Source organism: Lepidothrix coronata, unplaced genomic scaffold (assembly GCF_001604755.1).
Source record: "Lepidothrix coronata isolate B3197 unplaced genomic scaffold, Lepidothrix_coronata-1.0 Scaffold2, whole genome shotgun sequence".
Lineage (NCBI taxonomy): Eukaryota > Metazoa > Chordata > Aves > Passeriformes > Pipridae > Lepidothrix > Lepidothrix coronata.
The window spans coordinates 4,884,039-4,904,469 of record NW_016690182.1 but is presented as its reverse complement, the minus strand read 5'-3'; the positions used below and the strand labels follow the sequence as shown (position 1 = coordinate 4,904,469).

The 20,431-nt window shown below is 40.3% G+C and overlaps 1 protein-coding gene and 1 long non-coding RNA gene across 6 annotated transcripts in view; one reads left to right on the top strand and one right to left on the bottom strand.

Moving 5' to 3' along the window:
• Nucleotides 1–3,905: 3,905 nt before the first annotated feature.
• Nucleotides 3,906–20,431, bottom strand: part of NRK (Nik related kinase) — a 99,524-nt gene continuing 82,998 nt past the window's right edge. For both annotated transcript variants that reach the window (XM_017815323.1, XM_017815330.1), the window contains exons 27-31: nucleotides 19,214–19,314; nucleotides 18,506–18,655; nucleotides 15,364–15,523; nucleotides 8,431–8,570; nucleotides 3,906–7,644 (exon numbers count right to left, since the gene is read on the bottom strand). In XM_017815323.1, coding sequence (XP_017670812.1) covers nucleotides 7,561–7,644; nucleotides 8,431–8,570; nucleotides 15,364–15,523; nucleotides 18,506–18,655; nucleotides 19,214–19,314 — 635 coding nt within the window. In that variant the 3' untranslated portion in view covers nucleotides 3,906–7,560. The remainder of the gene's footprint in view (nucleotides 7,645–8,430; nucleotides 8,571–15,363; nucleotides 15,524–18,505; nucleotides 18,656–19,213; nucleotides 19,315–20,431) is intronic.
• LOC108497619 lies at nucleotides 8,513–15,211 on the top strand. 4 transcript variants are annotated; one of them, XR_001874915.1, is made up of 5 exons: nucleotides 8,526–8,565; nucleotides 8,809–8,973; nucleotides 9,935–10,269; nucleotides 12,329–13,921; nucleotides 14,777–15,211. It is a non-coding gene; the product is annotated as an uncharacterized LOC108497619 (long non-coding RNA). The 4 variants fall into 4 exon arrangements; XR_001874914.1 differs by lacking the exon at nucleotides 14,777–15,211 and having other exon boundaries at nucleotides 9,935–10,070; nucleotides 10,145–10,269; nucleotides 12,329–14,744; XR_001874910.1 differs by lacking the exon at nucleotides 14,777–15,211 and having other exon boundaries at nucleotides 12,329–14,744.

Below are 20,431 nucleotides of genomic sequence, written 5' to 3'. Positions count from 1 at the left end.
GACAGCGTCCTGGCGGCCGCTGCAAGGCGAGAGCCGCGGCCCGGGGCGCTGCCTGGGCGGCGGCGAGGGGCGGCAGGGACTGCGGCGGCCGCGGCGGCGGGTTCCTGCTGTCATAGGCCGAGCCGGGGCGCCGCCGCCATGGCGCGCGGGGCGGGGCCGCTGCGCGCGCGCGCCCTTCAAACCGCCAACGGCCGCCAACGGCGGGGGCGGGGCCGGGGCTGGGGAGGGGGAGCGGGAGCGGACCGGCACCGGCACCGGCACCGGCACGGGAATGGGAATGGGAATGGGAACAGGAGAGGAAGAGCGGCTGCGCTCGGGTGCAGGGACGAAGTGGAGGCCCGGGGAAGAGGTCGGCGATGAGCGGCCGGGTAGCGGCGGAAGAAGGGCGTGAGGGGGTTCCCGGTACCCGGCGGGCGTTTCCCCGGTGGCCTCGGGTCCGTGGCTGCTCCGGTGTTGGCCCGCTGCCCGCCCTGGTCTGTGCCTTGTGGCGGTGCCCGGGAGCTCGGGGGTGCCGGGGACGCCCCGCTCCCCGTTGGTAGGACAGGGGTGCCGGGCCTGGCGGCCTCCTGGGCACCGCCTTGGTCCCAGCGTCCCTTAGGGACTTTCTGCTGCACCTGTTCCCGGTTCCGTTTAAGTGGATGCAGGATACTCGTCATACCTTCTACCTCACCATCCGAGCGTGTTCCTAGTTGGAATGGAAGAGTCTCGTGCTAGCTCCTGAGATTGTATTTGCCTTTTACATAGTTACAGTGTCTGGGTAATCGTCATCAACCTGCCATTAGAACACTATTGAGTCTTTTTTCTTTGTTGTTTCCATCGTTAGAAGAAATTCTTAGCAGTGGACCCTAAGCCTGTGACCTTATTTATATAATTGATTCTTGTTCCACTGCAACTATCAAGATCATCCTATTCTTTATTGTACCATAAAATCACAGAATGGTTTGAGTTGGAAGGGACCTTAAAGACCATCTAGTTCTAGCCACCTTGCCATGGGCAGGGACACCTTCCACTAGGCCACTTATGATATTAATGAAGCTTCTGGAAATTAAGAACTTTGTATTCAATACTTTATTAGCACTCGCTAATACATATATTATATGTATTTTTTTCTATTGGAAGACACATCTCTTGTATGAGGAAAGGCAGGGAGCTGGGCATGTTCAGCCCAGAGAAGAGAGGACTGAGAGGGGACTTTATCAATGCACACAAATATCTGAAGGACAGGTGTCAGAAGTATGGGAGCAGCCTCTTTTCAGTGGTGCCCAGTGACAAGGGGCAATGGGCGCACAGACTGATACACAGAAGTTCCATCTGAATAGGAGGAATACATTTCCTTACCTTGAGGGTGACAGAGCTCTGGAACAGACTGCCCAGACAGGTTATGGAGTCTCCTTCTCTGGAGATATTCAAAAGCCATCTGGATACAATCCTGTGCTCCCTGCTCTGGGTGACCCTGCTCTAGCAGTGATGTTGGACCAGATGATCTCTACACGTCCCGTCCCACCCCAGCCATTCCATGGTTAGGCTAAAGAGCAACAGTACATAGTGAGGAGAAAGGGGTAAAAAGAAAGGCCAAGAAGAGCAGCAGCTTCCAGTCTTTATAGTGTTACTGCTCCAGATAGTCTTTGGAAATCCAGAGGACGAAAGGGGGGCTGCAGCTTAGGCAGAGCTGGTCAGGTGCTGGGCCAGAAGAAGCTCTCAGTTTACAGCTTGAAAACAATTGTATTCTTAATCTACTCCCTTTACCACTGTGGAGCATTTGCCTTGGGGAAATTGGAAAAGCTGCTGCTTGAACCATTTCAAACAGAGTGAAAAACTAGACAAAGGGGTATAAACCCCAAGCTTTTTCTGGCCTTTAGACTTTCCTAGGAATGGTATGAGTTTATGTATTTCATGCATGTATAACATGCATTCCTTAGTGAGAAAATTTAAAACAAATCAGTCATTTGTCTTATGTTGAAGCCAAGTATTGAGTAAAACTTGCACATGGTGTCTTTTTCCCCCCCAGTAAACACACGACTTGTTGCGTGGACTGATAAAATGGCATTTACCACTTAAAAAAATGAACATGACCCAAACACTGAGGTTGCACAGAATGTGATTTCACATCACATACAAGCCTTACCTGGAGAGCTGTGATGTAGACTTTTTTTTAGTTATTAAATGAACTTACAGGAATAATGAGGAAATCTGTGGACTGTTGCCAGCTTATCCCTACTTTTGTCTGTCCTCAAGATTTGATTTGCAGAAGAAACCTATTTATACAGAAGTAACTGTTACATGTACATGTGTTGCCAGATGTTTTTGTTATTGTAAGTCACTATGGTTTTATTAATGGAAACTGAAGCTGTAGCTTTTGTGGAACAATAATGGACTGATGTGGAGTGTTAATACTTTATATTGCATAAATGTGTATGCATTGCAGTTTCAGATACAAGATAGTTCGTTCTCTTAGGAACTTGGTCCTGTTACCTTCTCTCTCACCAGCAGAGGTCTAGCTTACATACTGATTTCAAAACAGGGTAAATCTCTCTTGCTGACAGCATGTCAACAACATGTTTTCATGACTGGTTATGTCTTTGAGTTCCTCTAGGTGTGATTTCCCTACCATAACTGAACAGTGGGACCAATGTGATTGTATTAAAAATGGGAAGTTCAGAAACACTTGGAGAATCAGTAATCACTGGAGATGAGCCATCAGCAGGTGGCTGTATTGAATCACAAAACCAGAGATTTGTGTTATGTTGAGCCTGTTCCATCGGGATGTGTGAGCAGCTCACTGAAGACAGTATCATTTTTATATACTTACAACCAAGTGTGCTGAACCATACCTGTGTTCACCTCTGGGGAATCAATAGTCTGGAATTCTCAGAGATAATGAGCAGTCAAGCATCTTGGTTTTTATGTACAACACACCTTAAAAAAACAGCAGTTAGCCTCTACAGCAGTGACAGTGAGGAATGAGCTATGCTGTGTAGGAGGATGTTATTACATTCTGTTAAATATTACATTTAAAATATGTTGGAGAAATGAAAGACACAAAAGAATAAAAGGTGAGGCTCTAGATTTAAAAATATTAGTTGGTGGGCAAGATCATGAAGCTTACTGTAAAAGCTGTTCACCACAAAGTGTTTTGAGGACAAAATGGGAAAGTTTTCTGATGCATTTCACCATTATCTCCTAGGTGCTTTTGTTGAATCTTCCTAGAGAATCACAGGAAGCGGTTAAATAATGCTAAAATAACATTTTAGGTGATTACCCAGCTGACATCCCCTTGCCCTTTAATCACCTCTATGCACTTTAAAAAGCAGTTTAAAAAAGTGGTGGGCTATCAGCAGGAAAATCTCTTACACTTTTGGTGTGTGGAACCTTGATATATTGCACAGGTTTTAGAATCTATAGAAGTTTTTTACATAGACTGCAGGTTTGCTTATGCTTCATTTAACTTAAATACAACTGCCTAAACATGGAACTGAACTTTTAAGCCAGCTTGTATGATGGTCTTTGGAGAAACAATTTCATTCTAGAGCAATCTGAGACTGCGAAACAAAGTACTTGTAAATGTAAAACAAACCAGTTCTTGTAGCATCAATGACTGCAAGGTGTGATTTTTGTCTAGTTCCACTGCCCTCATCCCACCGGGTATTTGTGCAAAGAGAAAGGTGGATGTGCAGAAACTCACCTGTGAAGCTCAGCACTGGCTGTCACCGTTACTGTCACTCTGTCTAGGCTGGACTCACACTGTCACCTCGACATCTTTATCCACTGCAAGGAAATATATTCATTTTGTCCCTATAGGCAGATGTTGATGTTTCCCGAAGGACAGTGAATGGATTTGGAAAACAATAACAAAGGTTTCTAAGATTTTTACAATAGCTTATGTCATTATAACAGCATGATACTAGTTTTGAATTTCAGAGTATTTTTATTACTGTTTCAATTGTACAATTTCAGCATTAGGAAACAATACATAATATACAGTACATGGCTTGCGTTGTTCCCAGGTTTTAAAGTTATGTGTCAAGGTTCAAGCTGCAGAATAGAGTTCACCTTTCCTAAATTGAAAGCAGGCACATACATAGAGTTCTGTTAGCGCAATCCTGTGTGGCAAATACAACATTAGGAGCACCACCTGCCATTAGGACACTGCATGTACCAAAGGATTACTGACACGGATCCTTTACGTTCTGCCCCACTGCCCCTGTGGCACTTGTTCATGTCAAAGTGATATCACTAGAAAAACACATTAAGCAGTTCACTCCTTGGTTTCAAAAGTTAGTGAAAGGCCACAGCTAGTGAAACACCTCACAAAATGAAGCTAGAAATCTGATACACATTTTGCATAGTTAAATTTGTGTCGGATAAACTTAGATCACTGGATTTTTGTTTTCTTCTGGCCTTTGTACTTTTGCTTCAAGCTGAACAGTTATTCAAAGCACACTCATTCAGTGTCCCCCAGTCACTCCAGATACCTTTCCATTTCTTTGGTTGCTCTCTTTTCCTTAACACCTCTTAACCTTTTGTATTCCTCCTACAGCTGAGCCAGACATCCACTCCCTCCCCTTTGGCTACTCCTACTTATTTTTCTTCAGCTTTTCCCTCTCCTCCTCTTCAGTCACTTCCACTCTCTTCTGTTACTCTTCTCAACGTCTCTGGGCTCTTTCTCATCTTCAGCCATTCTGACTGTCTCTTGATAGACAATGCTACAGTCTTCTTGTTCCATCCAGTTGCTATTGCTATTTGCAATACCACTTCTAAATCCTTTAAAAAGCATACACCTCTAAGGGCCTCATTCTTTCCATATTTACACATGGGTATAACCCCAAAAATTCCAACCGTTTTACCTAGTAAGTAGAAGATGAAAATTCAACCCGCTGCCTTGAGTTGTAGCTGGAAAGAAGAGAGAGCTAATAGAGGAAGACAGAATGAAAAAATAAAATCCCAATGTAATAGTGCACATTCCCTCTCTTGAATTTGGAGTTGTTTGTTCTTTCCCTCTCGGTATGGAGTTAAACATCTCCACAGTGTGTCAACTTACTGTCACAATTTTCTGTTACAATAATCTTAAACAAGTTCAATGACATTTGCTTCTTTGATATGGGTTGTTGTTCTAAATTTCCACTGTTCTCTGCTAAATTCTTCTTAACTAGCATCAGGAAAAAAAACAGCCTTCTACCTGTTGACACCAGAACAGGGGAGGGGAAATATTCACATGCATCCCCTGTAATGCAGAGGCTGCTGAGATAAGCACACTTTACAAATATTATAGGGCAGCCTGGATCACTTGATTGCTTATAGCACGAACAGTTTTGCAAGCAAGTTTTGCACACCTACTGTGTGCAAAATGAAAGCTGTTCTTCCTTCACAGTCTCTCAGACTCTTAAATCAAAAGCAAGTAAGTTGTATTTCTGATTGTCTGCAACTTATTTTTTTGCCTATAATTGTAACTTTAATCTCTGTTTCTCTTACAGGTTTAGGCTTGTTTGGTTTTGTTGGGTTTTTTTGTTTGTTTGTTTGTTTGTTTTTTCTGTGAAAGTTGAACTAAACAAGCCCAGTGTTCAGTAGCATAGGAAGCCACGCCAGGTTTTGCTCATTTGCCCCAGCCCTGGCACTGGCAACAGGTAGGAACATTACTACAGTCAGACAGAGCTCCTGTTGTCACACAGCTCTGCCAGAGCACAGCTCCCATTCAGATTTCAAGTCTGCTCACAAGCTGGTTACTTACTTACATTAAGAACCACATTGAGTATTTAACTGCAGATTTTTTTAGTATGGCTTTAGGCTTATTTTTCTGTTAGTTAAACATTTTAAAGGGAAATACTTCATAAAAAAACCCCTACACATTATGAGATAAGCTAGTGCCTGTGAAAAGTGCGAAGTTAAAGAACTTTGGAAAGTACAGTCCTCCACATAGCCAAAAATATAGACAGCTAGAGTGCAGACATCTCTGACCTGCCTGCAGCAGTTGAGGTGCCAACATGGGGAAAGGGGAAAAGGGTAATTAGCCCCTAGTTTGATTCTCTGCTGACATATACAAGGATATGAGTTCTGAGCACCTGTCAGTCACTGCACGACTGCCAACACTAAATGAACCTGTCATACTGTACAGCACACCTACCAGTTTGAACAACTTCATTTCTGCCTTCCTTAGTCAACATAGAATCATCATCCTTGAGGTAGACGACCAGATATTCCACTACACTTTCCCTGCACCTTTCAGTATCAAATATTTCAAGTAAAAAATACCTATTTTCAAACACTGTAGCTAGTGATTTCACTTTAGTATCACCCATACTGTATCATGTCTGGAATGAGCTCTTTTGTATTACATTTGATGCTTTACATTTTCAAAGCACATACAAAAATCAGCTAAATGAGGATTGCATTAAACCCTACAATTTAATCATAGTATATGATTATATATAGTATATATATATATTATATCTCTATAGTTTTATGGCCAAGTTATAAGCCCCTGAGAACAGAGTTTATGCAGAAACACTGGCACCAATAACACTAGTGGACGCAGCTTTATTTAGATGTAATTGGCATAGAAAGCACCTGGAATTATTTATATTTTCTATTTATAATAGATTAACTCTTTGGATAATTTCATAACTATATTAAGAATACATTTGTTAATCTTAACATCCATTGCAGAAAGATTATATTTACACACAAATACACAAAGACTTGATGTGAAAGAGCAGAAAGAAAGAAAAGAAGGTGCCTGATCCTGTGCCCTTATTTATATACATGGGTAGTGCCTTTAAGTCAACTTGTATGAGTGTGGGTCCCAGGTGTGGATAAAAATTACAGGTTCTGGTCCATAATACTTTATGCATCTATGATTTTGACAAACTACTATTTAAACTATTTTTACAAATACATTCTACAGTAACTGTGTCTATGGGCTCAGGCATCCAGCCCTGAGAGAAACACAAAGTCTGCATTTGTAAAAATCCCCACAACATGCTAAGAATTCACTGTTTTTACAACTCTGCACTGGAACACACCTGTCCAGCCAGCACAGGGGACGATCCCTCCAGTGTCCCAGGCTGCGCTGGGACCTACCAGGAACAGTTTCTCTTTATTATAAGACTTGGACAAGCGAGTCTTGGTGAAACAGTAACAGCTTGCTTGAAATGCAAAACAAGCCCAAATGCAACTCAAAATAGATTCAAATTGTGTTTTTATATCTACCTGCAAATGTTGCTGTCCAAAAAAGAGACTTCAGTTCAAGATAACAACATTACATTATCTGTGAAAATTAAACCATACACTTTTCAGAGTACAGGAGCTTCTTATATTGGCTGCATTCTTCATTAAAGTCTCCTAATACAATCTTGGTTTGAAACATACTTTAGAGAACAAACTAAACATGTTTGCAATACTTTGACAGGAAAACAGAATTCTTCCCAGACTGAAAGAATATGAATTTTGTAAGTCAATAATGACAACATTTTTGTAGGTAAAAAGTGCAAATTTGTGTATATTACCTCTAAGAATTTTACACTGCTACCTACAGGGAGTTTCAAAGCGTCCTTCTTTTGATGTGCTTTACCAGTTGAATAGTACATTTTGACCAAGAGTCATAAAGTATATTTGACTGCTGCCTCCTGACTGTACAGATGCAAAGAACACCTTGAAGGGGGAAAAAAAAAGAACAAAACATTATGCTACTGTCAGTTTACATTTATGAGAATATTTTTACTCATATAAGAAGTTTGATAGAATGCCACAATCCCAAATACAAGGATATATGGATATCACAAATCAACTTTAATCCCATGAGAAACTTCTTAAAGTGAAACTCTACTTGTGGTACAACTAGATTTTTCTTAATATATATTTTTTTTCTAATTTGAAAAGACACAGGAGAACGTTTAAAAAGAATTTAAACAGTTTGGGGGCCCCAGATTTTCAAATATGACAGTGGGACTAAGAAGGTTTCAGAGAACATTTATCAAAATTGCTATATACAAGAAATCAGACTTGATTATCCATACTTTGGTGTCTGCAATTAAGAGTGTTGTGGGATTTTTTTCTCCACGATGGCTGCTCTGAACTGCCTGTAATTTCAGTAGCCCAGGAGAGGCAGTCCTGTAGCTGGGTGTTTTTGGGGCTGACTCACCAGCCCTCCCCACTATACCTGTGGTGTGGCCACTTAGCAACGTCTGTATTTATTATCACCTCTGATAGCAGTGAAGGCTGGGTGGAATAGGAGTTCCAACAGAGCTGGTGGTGGGAAAGTGCAGAATATCCATAGTGAGGGCTTTGTGTGATCAGTGACTACACTGGCTTTGAATGGGGAAGTTATACTAAGGTAAGAAATAACCAATAACAAAGTTACAAAAATTAACTGGTCTTCGTGTCATAGTCAGCTATTACTCATTTTTGCTAAATCACCACACTCAGTAACCTCTGTACCTTGTCATTTCTTTCACAAAGAAATTTTAGCTTCTGTGCTTTCTTGTGCATAAATACTCCTTCCAGATTTCCTGTCTCCACAGAGCGTAGTTCAATGGCTTTCTCTCCCCAGCCCATGACTTGATTAGATTGAAGGTAAGCTAAAAGAAAAAAAAAATAAAAAAAAATTTATACTATTTAACACCTGAAAGACTGATTCTTGCCTCATTTATATCAATTATGGATCGGATGCATTTCTCTTTAATAACAATATATTCTGAATTATTTGTATTTTAAATTTACATAAAAAGCCTTGGGGATAGTAACTCATTTTCAGTTACTCTCTCAGACTTATTCTGGACTCTAGACATAAATCTTAACTACTGTTGTATGTCTTAGATTCACAAAAGGTTGAAGGAAACCTCTGAAGGACATCTTTTTGAACCCCGAGCCCCAAATCAGGGCCAAATTAGACAGGGCTACTCAGGACCTTGTCAGGACATGTTTTGATGGATATCTCACAACCTCTCCAAGACACTGCTGCAATGCATCACCAATTTCAAGGTTAAAAACTTCTTCCTAATACATTTTTTTCTTGGTGCAACTTGTGCTCATTTTTGCCTCTCAGCCTTTCAATATCCAAGAAAAGTCTTGACTGTCTTCTCTGTCCCCATCAGGTACAGAGACTGTTCTCTGTCACCATTAGGAAGCTCGGTTTGTATTTACTATAAAGTTCAGCTTAGTCTGAAACCTAAATACTTCAGAATTTGAGACTATGGCATGATTAATTTGGTGTCCTTAGCTATTGTCTTCCTGTTACTGGTTACGTGCAGTATCTCCAAAACCAAAAGATATTCCAGCACTGTGGAAGCTTACTATGATAAGCTTTAGATCTGGCAATAAGAAACGAATAGTGATGAAGGAGTTAACACCACAAATTTCAAATTAGGCACAGTTTCAGTGAAAGCCCTCTGATTATTGCATGTATGGGCTTCCAAGGTAAAATCACATTAGTTATGCTCTACTGGTAGTCAATGCTCAGAAATTGTTCTTCTTGCTCATCTATCAACTGTTATTTCATTAGCCTGAGAATCCTGGTGCTCTGAAATGATGTAAAGGGAATGTGTGCATTGGACTGGCTTTAGCTTCAGTGGACAGGGCTTGCCTGCCCTACATTACTAGTGTGAGCAATGTCTGTTTCTTAAAACCTTTCATGTTGCTTTAGGTTTTTGTATAAAAGTTAAACTTTCAGTACAGACTGATACAGGAAGTGACAGCCCGTGATTCTACTTGGAGAAGGACAATAGAAAATAAGGGCAATATGCCCAAGTGTCTGTATATACTTCTTCTAGCAGTGTTGATTTAATATTAACTTGGAATCTTTGATTTATAATTGTTGTTAAAGCAAGTGTATGAAAGTCATACCTCCTTGGAAACACGTGTGGTTTGGCTACAATTCCGTGATTTTAGTTTCCTCAAATTCTATGAATTTCCCCTACATCTGTTCAGATGACTTTCTTTTCAGTTACTCTTCGTGCACACCGAAGGCTTCCCTGTCACTAGAGCTGAGAGCTAGACAACTCTTTCCCAGTATCCCAGTCATGAGGAAAGAGGAAGAAACCAAGCTGTTTTAAAAGCAAAGCAGCAGTGAGCAACTGAGGGTAAGTGGCAAAAGAGGAGGGGTGTTTTCTAAAACTCAAACACATGAAATCAATAAATTTTTAAATTTTTTCAGTTCCTAGGCTGTACAACAGGGTATCATTGCTGCAGGCTGTGAGGGTGTCATTAACATCTCAACCCACTGCAGCAGTAGCCGGGTGAGCCCCAGGGCAGCACCCAGTGAAGTCAGCATGTGAAAAGGTAAGCCCGGACCACACATACAGTGAAAAAGATAAAAATGATACAATACTCAGACTTCTGCTATATTTTGTAACTGACAGCACATTAACCTCTTCAAACTTGGCTTTTGAAACAACAGAGGCCGAGGACACTACGGTTCTGGGGGGTGGGACAGTGAGGCAGGTGTATATATAAGCAGCATGGAAGCATTCTGTGGCTACACTGTTTAGTATAGGTCAGACAGGTTTAGCAACAAAGACCTAATCCACTCGTAAGTCTTCCTGATCTTTTCCACCACTTGAAATCTGCACTCCAGGTGTCAGTATGCTGTGTTTGTATCAGCTGTATCCGTGCCTTTGGCAGATTTCAATTTGATAGCTTCCTTTCAGCTCCCAGTAACCACTTCATTAAGCTCTGCTGCAACCTCTAGGTCATTTGGGATAGAAAGCCTGCATGACCGGACCACTACTGCTGTCTTCAGAAGAGACAAGTATTACAAGTATCCAAGCAGTATTACAATAGGAACATAATAAACCAGACACATCACTGGGAACTTGTCAACTGACAATGGCTGATTTAAGTACAAGTAGCATAAAAAGTCTTGTCACAGAATCAAAAAATTCTCAGATTTCATTTGTGAAACAACTTGCCAACAAAATGGCTTGATTATACCATTTGCAGGGTTGTCCAGTTATAAGGATTTAACTATACATGGAGATTAATTTGGAGGATAGCAGGCTGTGAATTCAGAGGTCAGTACCAAGTCTTGATAATCTTCCCATATGGGAGCACTTTACAGGTGTCTGATGTGAGATGAATTGAGAGCAGATACTCAAAGTTGTCTTCTTTTGGAACAATAGCTCCTATACTACAGGAAACTTGGGAATAGTTACTGTGAGTCCACTTTTCACCTCAACAGGCTTTAGATAAAAATGTCCTGTGCTTCTAGCTGGCAACATACACAGGTGCTTATATTACAGATTGTACAGGTTTTTAGCAACTCTAGACTTAACAGCCACTTTGATCCTTTGCGCAGTAGCTAAGCAGAAAAGGCATATACTGACTCCGAATGATGTGCCAGTAGCTGCTTAACCTACTGGAACAAAGTTATTCAGAGTTCCCTGAAGCTCCCCTGCTTCACCCAGATTACTGTGTGTATTAAAAAACCTACAACTGTGCATGAACTGTGGCTCTTGCTACACCATTTACTCCAGCAGTACTCCCTGGACATCAAAGAATAGATGACACAAAGCCAGTTTCTTATAATCGTGAAAGCATTAGCAATGCTCTAAACTTGTGCAAGACTTGGTATTTCCTGTTTACCCTGTGTATTGAGTAGAGCCAGGGAGTGACCGTTTCAAGGGTAAATGGTTGAGGGAGATAGGAAAGGTTAAAGAAATCACTGAGCCATATTGAATCCATTAACTCCTATGAAGTGTCACTGACATGAGCTAATGATCTCACACCAGTAGCATATTCACTGTCTGAATGAGACAAGTGCACTTGGTACCACAGAAGCCAGGTACTGTTACAATCTCACTTCCCTTCTTAATCTTTTTTAAAATGTTTCTCTTTTAAAAAAATCCCTCTTCTAATCTCATGTACTGAATTTGGCTCGCTGCCCTGTAAGCAGTTATTCCCAACTGACCTCTGCATGAGAGCAGAATCAGGCCAGCTTTTAGCAAAATATCATAAAGTTGGGCTTTTCTGATTAGTGTTACAAAAATAGGGCAGGAAAGGATCTTAATGCACCTTCTCTTCTATCCATATCCCTATGCTGCATCAGTATCACTGGTGACAATTGTTTGTTTAACCTGACCTTAAAGACCTCCAGTGATGGAGACTCCAAAAATTCCCCATGCAACTGATTCCAGATAAACCAAGAAGTTTAAAATGAAGAAACAGAACATGATTTAAAAGAGTCTGACCCACTTTTGTGTATCTGAGTCACGATATCAAACTCCATTCCAGGGTGGAAGAAAGTGTACACTGCTTTACTGAATTCCTTTTTGGAGACAATCGGTATGTGCACAGGTGAGATTCAATGCAAAAAAGCCACTGAATTTTGCTTTCTATACAGGTTTGTGAAAATTGCTTCAGGCAAGTGTGGAGCTGGGCAAAACACACTGAAGAGAATATCTAGTGACGACTCTGGTGACAGTAAAAGGTACCATCCACTGCCGAGTACACTGCTATAGAACCCTTCTTTGGCCCTTCAGTCAAACTCAGTACACTCTATGAAACCACAATATATTCAAGCTTTTTTCAATATATACTATATTCAATATATATAAGGCTTTTATTGGTTTCCCAGTCTTTGGGGAAAACATGTTTGTTCATTTTTAGACAAATGGAGGGGACACATACATATTGAGGACTGGGAATGAAAAAAGCCCACAGAGATACCAAGTGTCCTGTGATGCAGCAAAGTTTGTTCCCACAAAAACCCAGCTGAGAGCTCTCCAGTGATGCTGCTGATTACTGATTAGGGACTGATAGCTATTTTGCATGCTGTCTCTAGCCCATGCTTTAATACTTACTGACCATAAAGTTGAGCAGTTTTGGGTAGGAAAACTGAGGAAGATAACTTCTCTTGTGCAATTCTGTTAAATAGTTTTACTGCTATAATTTATGTTACCTGGATACGGAAGAGGGTGTTTTTCTTCTTCCAGTCACAGCTGTGGAGAACTTTTATTAAAAAAGAGAGGCTAGAGAGTCAAAATAAAGAAGGAAAAAAAGCTAAGGCTGAATAAAGTTAGAAATAGACAAATTAAGAAATTGGCCCTGGAAGGCCGGTGTTTTCCTGTTGTACATTTTGGTTAGAGTGCACTGGGAAGAGGGCTAACATACAGTAGAAGTGATACCCCAACCCAGAAACGCACCTGAGGTGGCCATTTGCTTGTTTGAATGCCATTTGCTGTTCCCTTGGGGAAGAGTGTGCAGGAGACCTGACCAACATCAGTCACTCAGATATGAGCGGGCATGTTTTGTGCACGAGCTGGACAGCAACTCTCAAGAACTAGTGAGTGTGGTGGTAGAACACTGAGGCGATAATTCTACCGCCTGTTGGTAACACTGTCTGTTTCTCTCCATAATATCCATTTTGCTTCTAATATGTACAGGGAAAATGAAATAAGGGCTTTTACTGCTTCCGCACTCTGGGAATATCCAGATTTGTGTCAAACCTCTGAGATTACATACTGTAAATAATTCATTACTCACACAAAAAGGCAAAAGTGCTCCCCAATCTTATTAACTTGATGTTTCTTAAAGCCTTTTCTAATCCTGTTTTATAGAAAGAAAATATTACATCTATATTTATATTTAGCCCTACATATGTGAAGTATCTTTCAGCTTAAACATAGAATACTTCTACAATTTTAATTTCCCATGGGATTTGAGCTTCCTCTCTCCAATTTCTTATTAACAGATCGGTCACAGAGGTCCCAACTTTAAGACTATGAGTAAGTTATATTTAGATTCCCTGCCTTAAATCCATTGATTATAATACAAACTATTTTTTACTTTTTGTATCAAAATATTCTCACCAACTACGAAAGTTTTCTTTCAAAATACTTGTTTAAAGAAATCAAGAAATGAGCAAAGGATGACTAGAGAGCACCCTGAGGTTAACACAAGACCCTTCTATCTCTGCAACATAGAAAATTTTGAGGTAAGCTCATACAGACTTCAGGAGGTCCGAAATGGGTCTGGAAATGTCCCCCTGGAAAACAGTTTCTTTTAAGAAACTCAAATTTCCACCAAGCTGGGCCATGCAAATAACAGTTAATTCACACTTCTGTCATAATAGTTAATGTTTCTGTCTGGAGCCAAGAATATCAAAGGATTAAGAAAATTAATAGGAGTTAGTGGGGAAAATTACTACAATAACAGTTAACAGAGGTTCTTGTTTAAAGTTTGAGTTGTGTGTTGAGTTATAGGTTGGGTTAGTTTTTAGTGGAAATATGATTCCAATCAGAAATCAAATCTGTTTTGTACCACATCACAAAGATTGACAGTTTCTGTTCCAATGAAATCCATTAATGAGATACCAGAAGTGCTGCAGCAGCAGCAGAAACTCAAGTGTTCTCAAGGTAATGTACTGGAAACTGTTCAAATGAAAACTAAGAGGGGCTGTTTGGAGACTGCCCTTGAACTGTGGAATCTGCCGAAGTATAAACAATGAGAGAGGCAGAGGGATGGAGACTGACACCACTCCTTCCAGAGAACATCCACAATCAAACCTGGCACTTACTCATGGGTGTTATTCTATTGATTTTAATGGGCTTTTCCTAAAACTACTCAGCTAGAAATGAAAGGAGAAAGGTGTACATCCTTGATTTTCACTGTGGCATCCAGTTTCTTCAAAGCTAACACCATGCTTCTGTACAGTCTAAGTGTCTTGGGCTTGTTTTGTTTACTGGCATGTTTGTTTTAAAATGCAAAACAACAGGAGTGAGACAGAAATTAAAAGTAACAAGTAATAAAACCAAAAATCTGCCTGTGTTGTTCTTGGTTTTCCCCATAGTGTTAGCTTGAAGCCCTCCAGGGAAGGTGAAACAAACAGCTGTCCTGGCTCCAGTACAACCAGAATCTCCTCCTACACAGACAACTGCAAGCATGGGGAGCTTGAGAATCTGTTATAAATACCCTGGGATGGCAGCCCTGTGAATTTAAAGTGATAAAATTAAGGGGCCATTTGACAGCAGTTACAGATCTCTTCAGTAACTGACCTCTGTAGCTGTGAATTTGTACATAAAACGTTCTGAGCTATGAACGACCAAAGCACCTTTTCCCCCTCTGTAATTCACACAATTCTCTCTGTGAGAACTGGTGGCAAGCTGCACTGTCAGTGAGGTTTGTCTGTACAGTCAAAGTGTGATGCAATAAACAGCGGGGCAATAAACAGACTGTGATCCAAATGTGAAGCCCCTATTGCAATCATTGGCCACGTTAACACAAACATCCATAAATCTGTTTACTCTTTACACATCTGGTTTGCTCAGAAGTTGCTTTATGTGCCATACACTTTCACATGGATACAAACCTCGTAAAGAAGTCAGGCTTCATGCAGCAGAATCTTGTATTTAATAAAGAGCTATTTTTCATACATACCTACAGACGCTGGCATTTCTCCCCACTGTAAAACAGTCTCCTTTGTGAAATGCCCATATATATCAATGTAGATGCCTTCATCTTCATAGGTGAGCAAAAGCTCCATTCCGCTGGTGTTCGGGAGGATGATAATGGCATGTGGGCGAATAGTCCCCTGGATCTAGAATCATATTTTACTAAGATTTATATCAGAACATGGACTGCAATTTTAGTGACGACATCAATCTAACTAGCTTGGCAGAGCAATAAAAACAACTGGTTCATGGAAAGTGAAAGAAATGCCCGTTCTCAAAGGCTCAATAGTTTGCTAGTGAGCCTCTGAAACAGGCTTTCTCCCCTCCTCCCCCCTTGAATATGACAGTAGCTTGCAAACATATCAATGTTCAACATTTCTCTTTAAATTTACCAGTGTTAATTGGTTTCAAGAAGCCATGGAGCCATTGAGACACAATAATATTTACTCAGTCACTCACAAAACACTTGCAAAATATAAATAGAAGAAAGGTGAAATAAATTTGAATTCACAATTATTTCAGAAGATGGAGGAAGGACAGAAGCTTCCACATTCCAGGAGATCAGTGCTTTCACTTTCCATGATATTTCCCTATCACTACTCATAAGTTAAAACCTGCAAATTCAACAATATTCACTTTGCTGTGAAAAGTTACCTTTCAAATACAAGCCACTCTCTGTCCTTCCCTTCCCAAATCCCTCACTACAAACAGTTCCCCTTTAACTGCTGTTGGGCACACCTCTCTGCAAGCCACAGGAACAGTGCGTTTCACTCACACGAATCTCTTCCAGAAGCCAACATGTCCCAAACAAAAAAAAAACCACAAAAGTTGAGGTATACAACCATGAAGGTGGGATTTTATGGAAGCATTTTCAAAAGAAAAAGAGGACAGCCTTAAAAAAACAGTAACAAAGCATTTCCTTGTTTAAAGCGCTACTCAAAACAGGATGTTACATAGTAAATTAAACCACCACAATTAATATTTTTATAGGAAGCATATGACTGGAGCTTTACATCATTCTCACAAGCCAGCCACACACAGAGATGGTTTGTTTTGTTTCTTCAAGCACAGACACTTATACACACCGTGAGGGCACAACGAACAGTAAAAGAAGCACTGAAGCTGTACTTGCCAAACCGAATACACTCAGGCCAACCACTTGACTCCGTGCCTCCGCAACAACTATCCGCAACACTAGAACGGGTATCCAGAGCCGCAGAGCAATTTTAATGCGTTGCCTTGGTACTCGCATGAGTGATCGGAGCAGGTAAGAGATGAAGATAGAGGTGGGGAACCAGGAAAAGAGGCTACCAGAAAGCAAGAGTATCTAAAGTCAGCCTGTTAAAAAGTCTGGGCTGTTGCTACCAAAAAGCTCCTTGAGAGAATGATCCAATTCTAGCAGATGCTCTTTAAAATTATAAAATACCAAAGAAGATAGAGCCGCTGTAGCAGTCAATTTATTTCAGGTCTAAGACTCTAAAGGGAAAATGTATTTTTAGTACATGTTAACTTTTGGTTGAAGAGTGCACACAAACTCAGTCAGTCTTAGAGGTGCCCCACATATTCAGGGCAGTCACCTGGGAAATCTCTCTCATCAGGTACCTAATTGTATTTGCAGCCTGTTGAAAAAGTAAAGCCTGTAAGAAGGTTCACTTTTTTCTTTGCCTTTCTTCTCTTGGGCAATTATGCTAATGATCTCTTTGACAAGTCACTGTTCACCTTGCTCAGCAACCCACTTCCAGAATGGCATGTGGGTACCACGCTTCAATTTGTAAACTGATGTGAATTTATCATAGCTGCATAGTTAAAGGTACTAATTGTCAGATTAAATAAACCCTCTAACAATACACCCTCTAACAGGACAAATATTAAGTCCCTTAAAAAAAACCCCAATGCAGAAATAAACAGTACAAGCCTTTAGCAGGTGATTAAACAGTTCCAACAGCTAAAAAAGTCACTTCTCAATGAAGAGAAGTTTCTAAACTTAGCAGCCATCCTCAAACACTGTGTCCATCAGGAACACAGGTCTGACAGGACACGGAGGCTGTCACTTCCAGGGCAGCAGAGTGATCAAATGGCTTGCACAGGAGGCTTTTCATTTGAGTTGAAAACGTGGGACTGAGAGTGGAGAAAAGTTAAAAAATAAATGGATTCATGGCACACGCTGCAACATGCAGATCTGGGATGAGATTTCTTCAGACATCCCAAGCGTAACTTTAGGACACGTGGCCTTGGGATGCAAGGAGGCCATGGCACCTGGATGAGCTAACCCTTGGCCCCTGTGGAGCACTGTTGACTTCAGGGAGGTTTCCAAGTGTGCACAGAAGTTTCCTTGCCAGGAGCCTCCCATTAGACTGGAGCCAGTCTGGAACCCGCCAGTTTACTGAATATAAGCCCCCAAGTTTCTCTGGCTTTTGAAAAGAACTATCTAGAACAGTGAAAAAATAAGCAAACAAACAAGCAAACAAAAACATTAAAACCATAGCACAGACTTCATATTGGATAGCCCCATGCCCTGTCATTCACTTCTGCAGGGGAATTTGCTGCATTTGAGTTTAAGCAGTAATTTAGTGATCACCATCACCTCCAACAGAAACACAATGCAATCAATTTGTACACATCAACCTCAAATCAACATTTTCATGCCAACTTCTCGACAATCTAACGAGAAAGTCTAGAGGAAAATGTAAAGCCTCTTCTGAATTTACAGACTGATTTAACAGGCAATTGAATGGTAAGAAGATCCACAAATTTATTTAATCCAAAGTTGGGTTTTTGCAAAGTCTGCACAGTGGCAGATTGTAAAAGTCAGCTAAATTCATGTAGATATTATTGTGTCTTTGACTGTTAAGTCCTCAATTTCCAGGACAAATCGATTAGAAATAGTAGTGTCCATACAATAGGCTTTCTGATATTAAACTATTAAAATTGATATCCTAAATGTGATAAAAGCATTTTAACAGGACTTCAGTGTTATAGAAGTACGAGAAAATTGGTTTTCTATTAGCTGTCATAAATAATTATTCTCTTATCCTGTCTTTTGAAAAACAGCACAACTCTTAACCTGATCATCATCAATATACAGCCCAAAGAAAAAGGCAATAATGTTGGGTTTTGGATTATCTTACGTGTGTTGGAAGATACAGGTCATACACAGATCCAGAGTCCACATCAATAGCGTGAAAGCCCACTAGTGACCCATATATAACCTTCAATCTCTGCCCATTTTCAACAGTCAGGTCAACTGATAGTGGTTTGTGATGAAGTGAGGTAAAGGACTGGAAAAAAGAAAAACATAAAATATAACAAAATAAACCTGCTGGTTTACAGATCAACATATACAATCTTAAGAATTCTCAAAACTCAGAAGTTAGCTATTTTTGTTAAATAGTAGGTTATATTTAAGGAGCTGAGTATCCATCATCCACTGAGTTGCAAGGACAGTTTGATAGTTCACTTGTAGAAATTCAGATTCTAGAAATGGACTAGGCAAAAATTAGGTTGAGTACCATTTGTGTTCAGTTTCATCCCCTTCTGAGGGAAATCAGCATCAGCTCTGTGAATTCAAATGTACATTTTGGCACAGCACACGTGCTGCATTTGGCTGGGATAGAGACAAACAAGTTACTCACGTCTAACAATCGTGACAGTTTTATGCCTGCCATCTCCAATGTATGTCAAATGAGCTACACTTTCTTTAGAAGAATACTGATTTTATCTTTAACTCGAATAAATGTTATACAAAACAAAACAAACAAAAAAACCCCGAAAGCAAAGAGCAGATGAGAAACAGCGAGAGATACTGACACATCTGAACCAAAGGGATTTTCACGTACCTTAAAAGCCATGAATTTGTGATAAGGCTTTGGAGCCCAAGCATAAACCTCCACTGAGTTTTTCAAAGCAATTACGAGGAATTTTATTCTCTCATATTTTACTGTAATACAAGAAGAACAATTCCTTAGGTACCAGACAGACACTTAAATCAAAGGCCATCTCATCACATGAAATAATTTCAATGGATTACTTGTAGAGGTAGACATTATCCAGCAAGGGAGACTAATGCATTCAGGACATCAATGTTTAATACCACCAGTGACAATACCTTGACTGGAAACCTATAGTTCATTTATTTTCAGTAAAGCCAAATGACTGTTAACAACATTTATATATTGCTTTTCATATAGCAATCAAAAAATAATAATAAATCTTACCACTCAGGAAAAAAAAGGTCTTGACCCTGCATCTAAGCCAACCTATTCGATTTTTTAAGTGTGAACACACCCCAACAGCTCGTTAGAAATAAGCTAATGTTGGAGGACTGGTGGTTGCCGGCTGAACAATTCTGTAAGACTCTACAGGATGAATTTTCATTTCACTGTTCATCTGTGGGGTTAAATCCCCATTTGCCAGTGTGGGCGAAGGACTCCCAGCTTTCTGACATGAGTAAGCATTTACGAGATGAGCAATTTCTCCACAATTAAGGTCATGTTGGGCCCATCAAGAATAAATGAAGAACTGTGCATTGAAAATTAAGGTTTCTTTGGCAGAGTAAAAACACAGTGTACAGAGACAAGCATTTGCTTTGGAAGCAGGATGTTATCTCACATAGGCAGAAAACAAAAAAACCCAGCAAACTCCACCAAAATACAAACCAGCACATTCTTTTCCTCTTTTACCTGGAAAAATGGCTATAAAGCCAAAGGTCAAGATACAAGAAGATTCACCAAGAGAAAAACAGCAGCAGTTGTGCTGTCAAAAAACTAAGTCTGGCTTGTCATATGTAAACACAGAAGGTCCTACCACATGCTTGCCTAATTTTAGGATAAGTATTTTGGTTTGTGCTTTATTTTTAATAACACAGCAAACCCAATGATGACCAACTGAAGTGGAATATGCGAGTGCTTAGCTGTAATCACAACTAAAGTAACAACACACATCTGTTTCACATTCTCTCCTGGGTTTAATCCCTGCCTCTTTTAAAGCCAGGAGAGCCAGCTAGCTCACATTTCCTGCACTCCTCTGTAGCACAGCTCTGTTTGACTTTGAAGAAT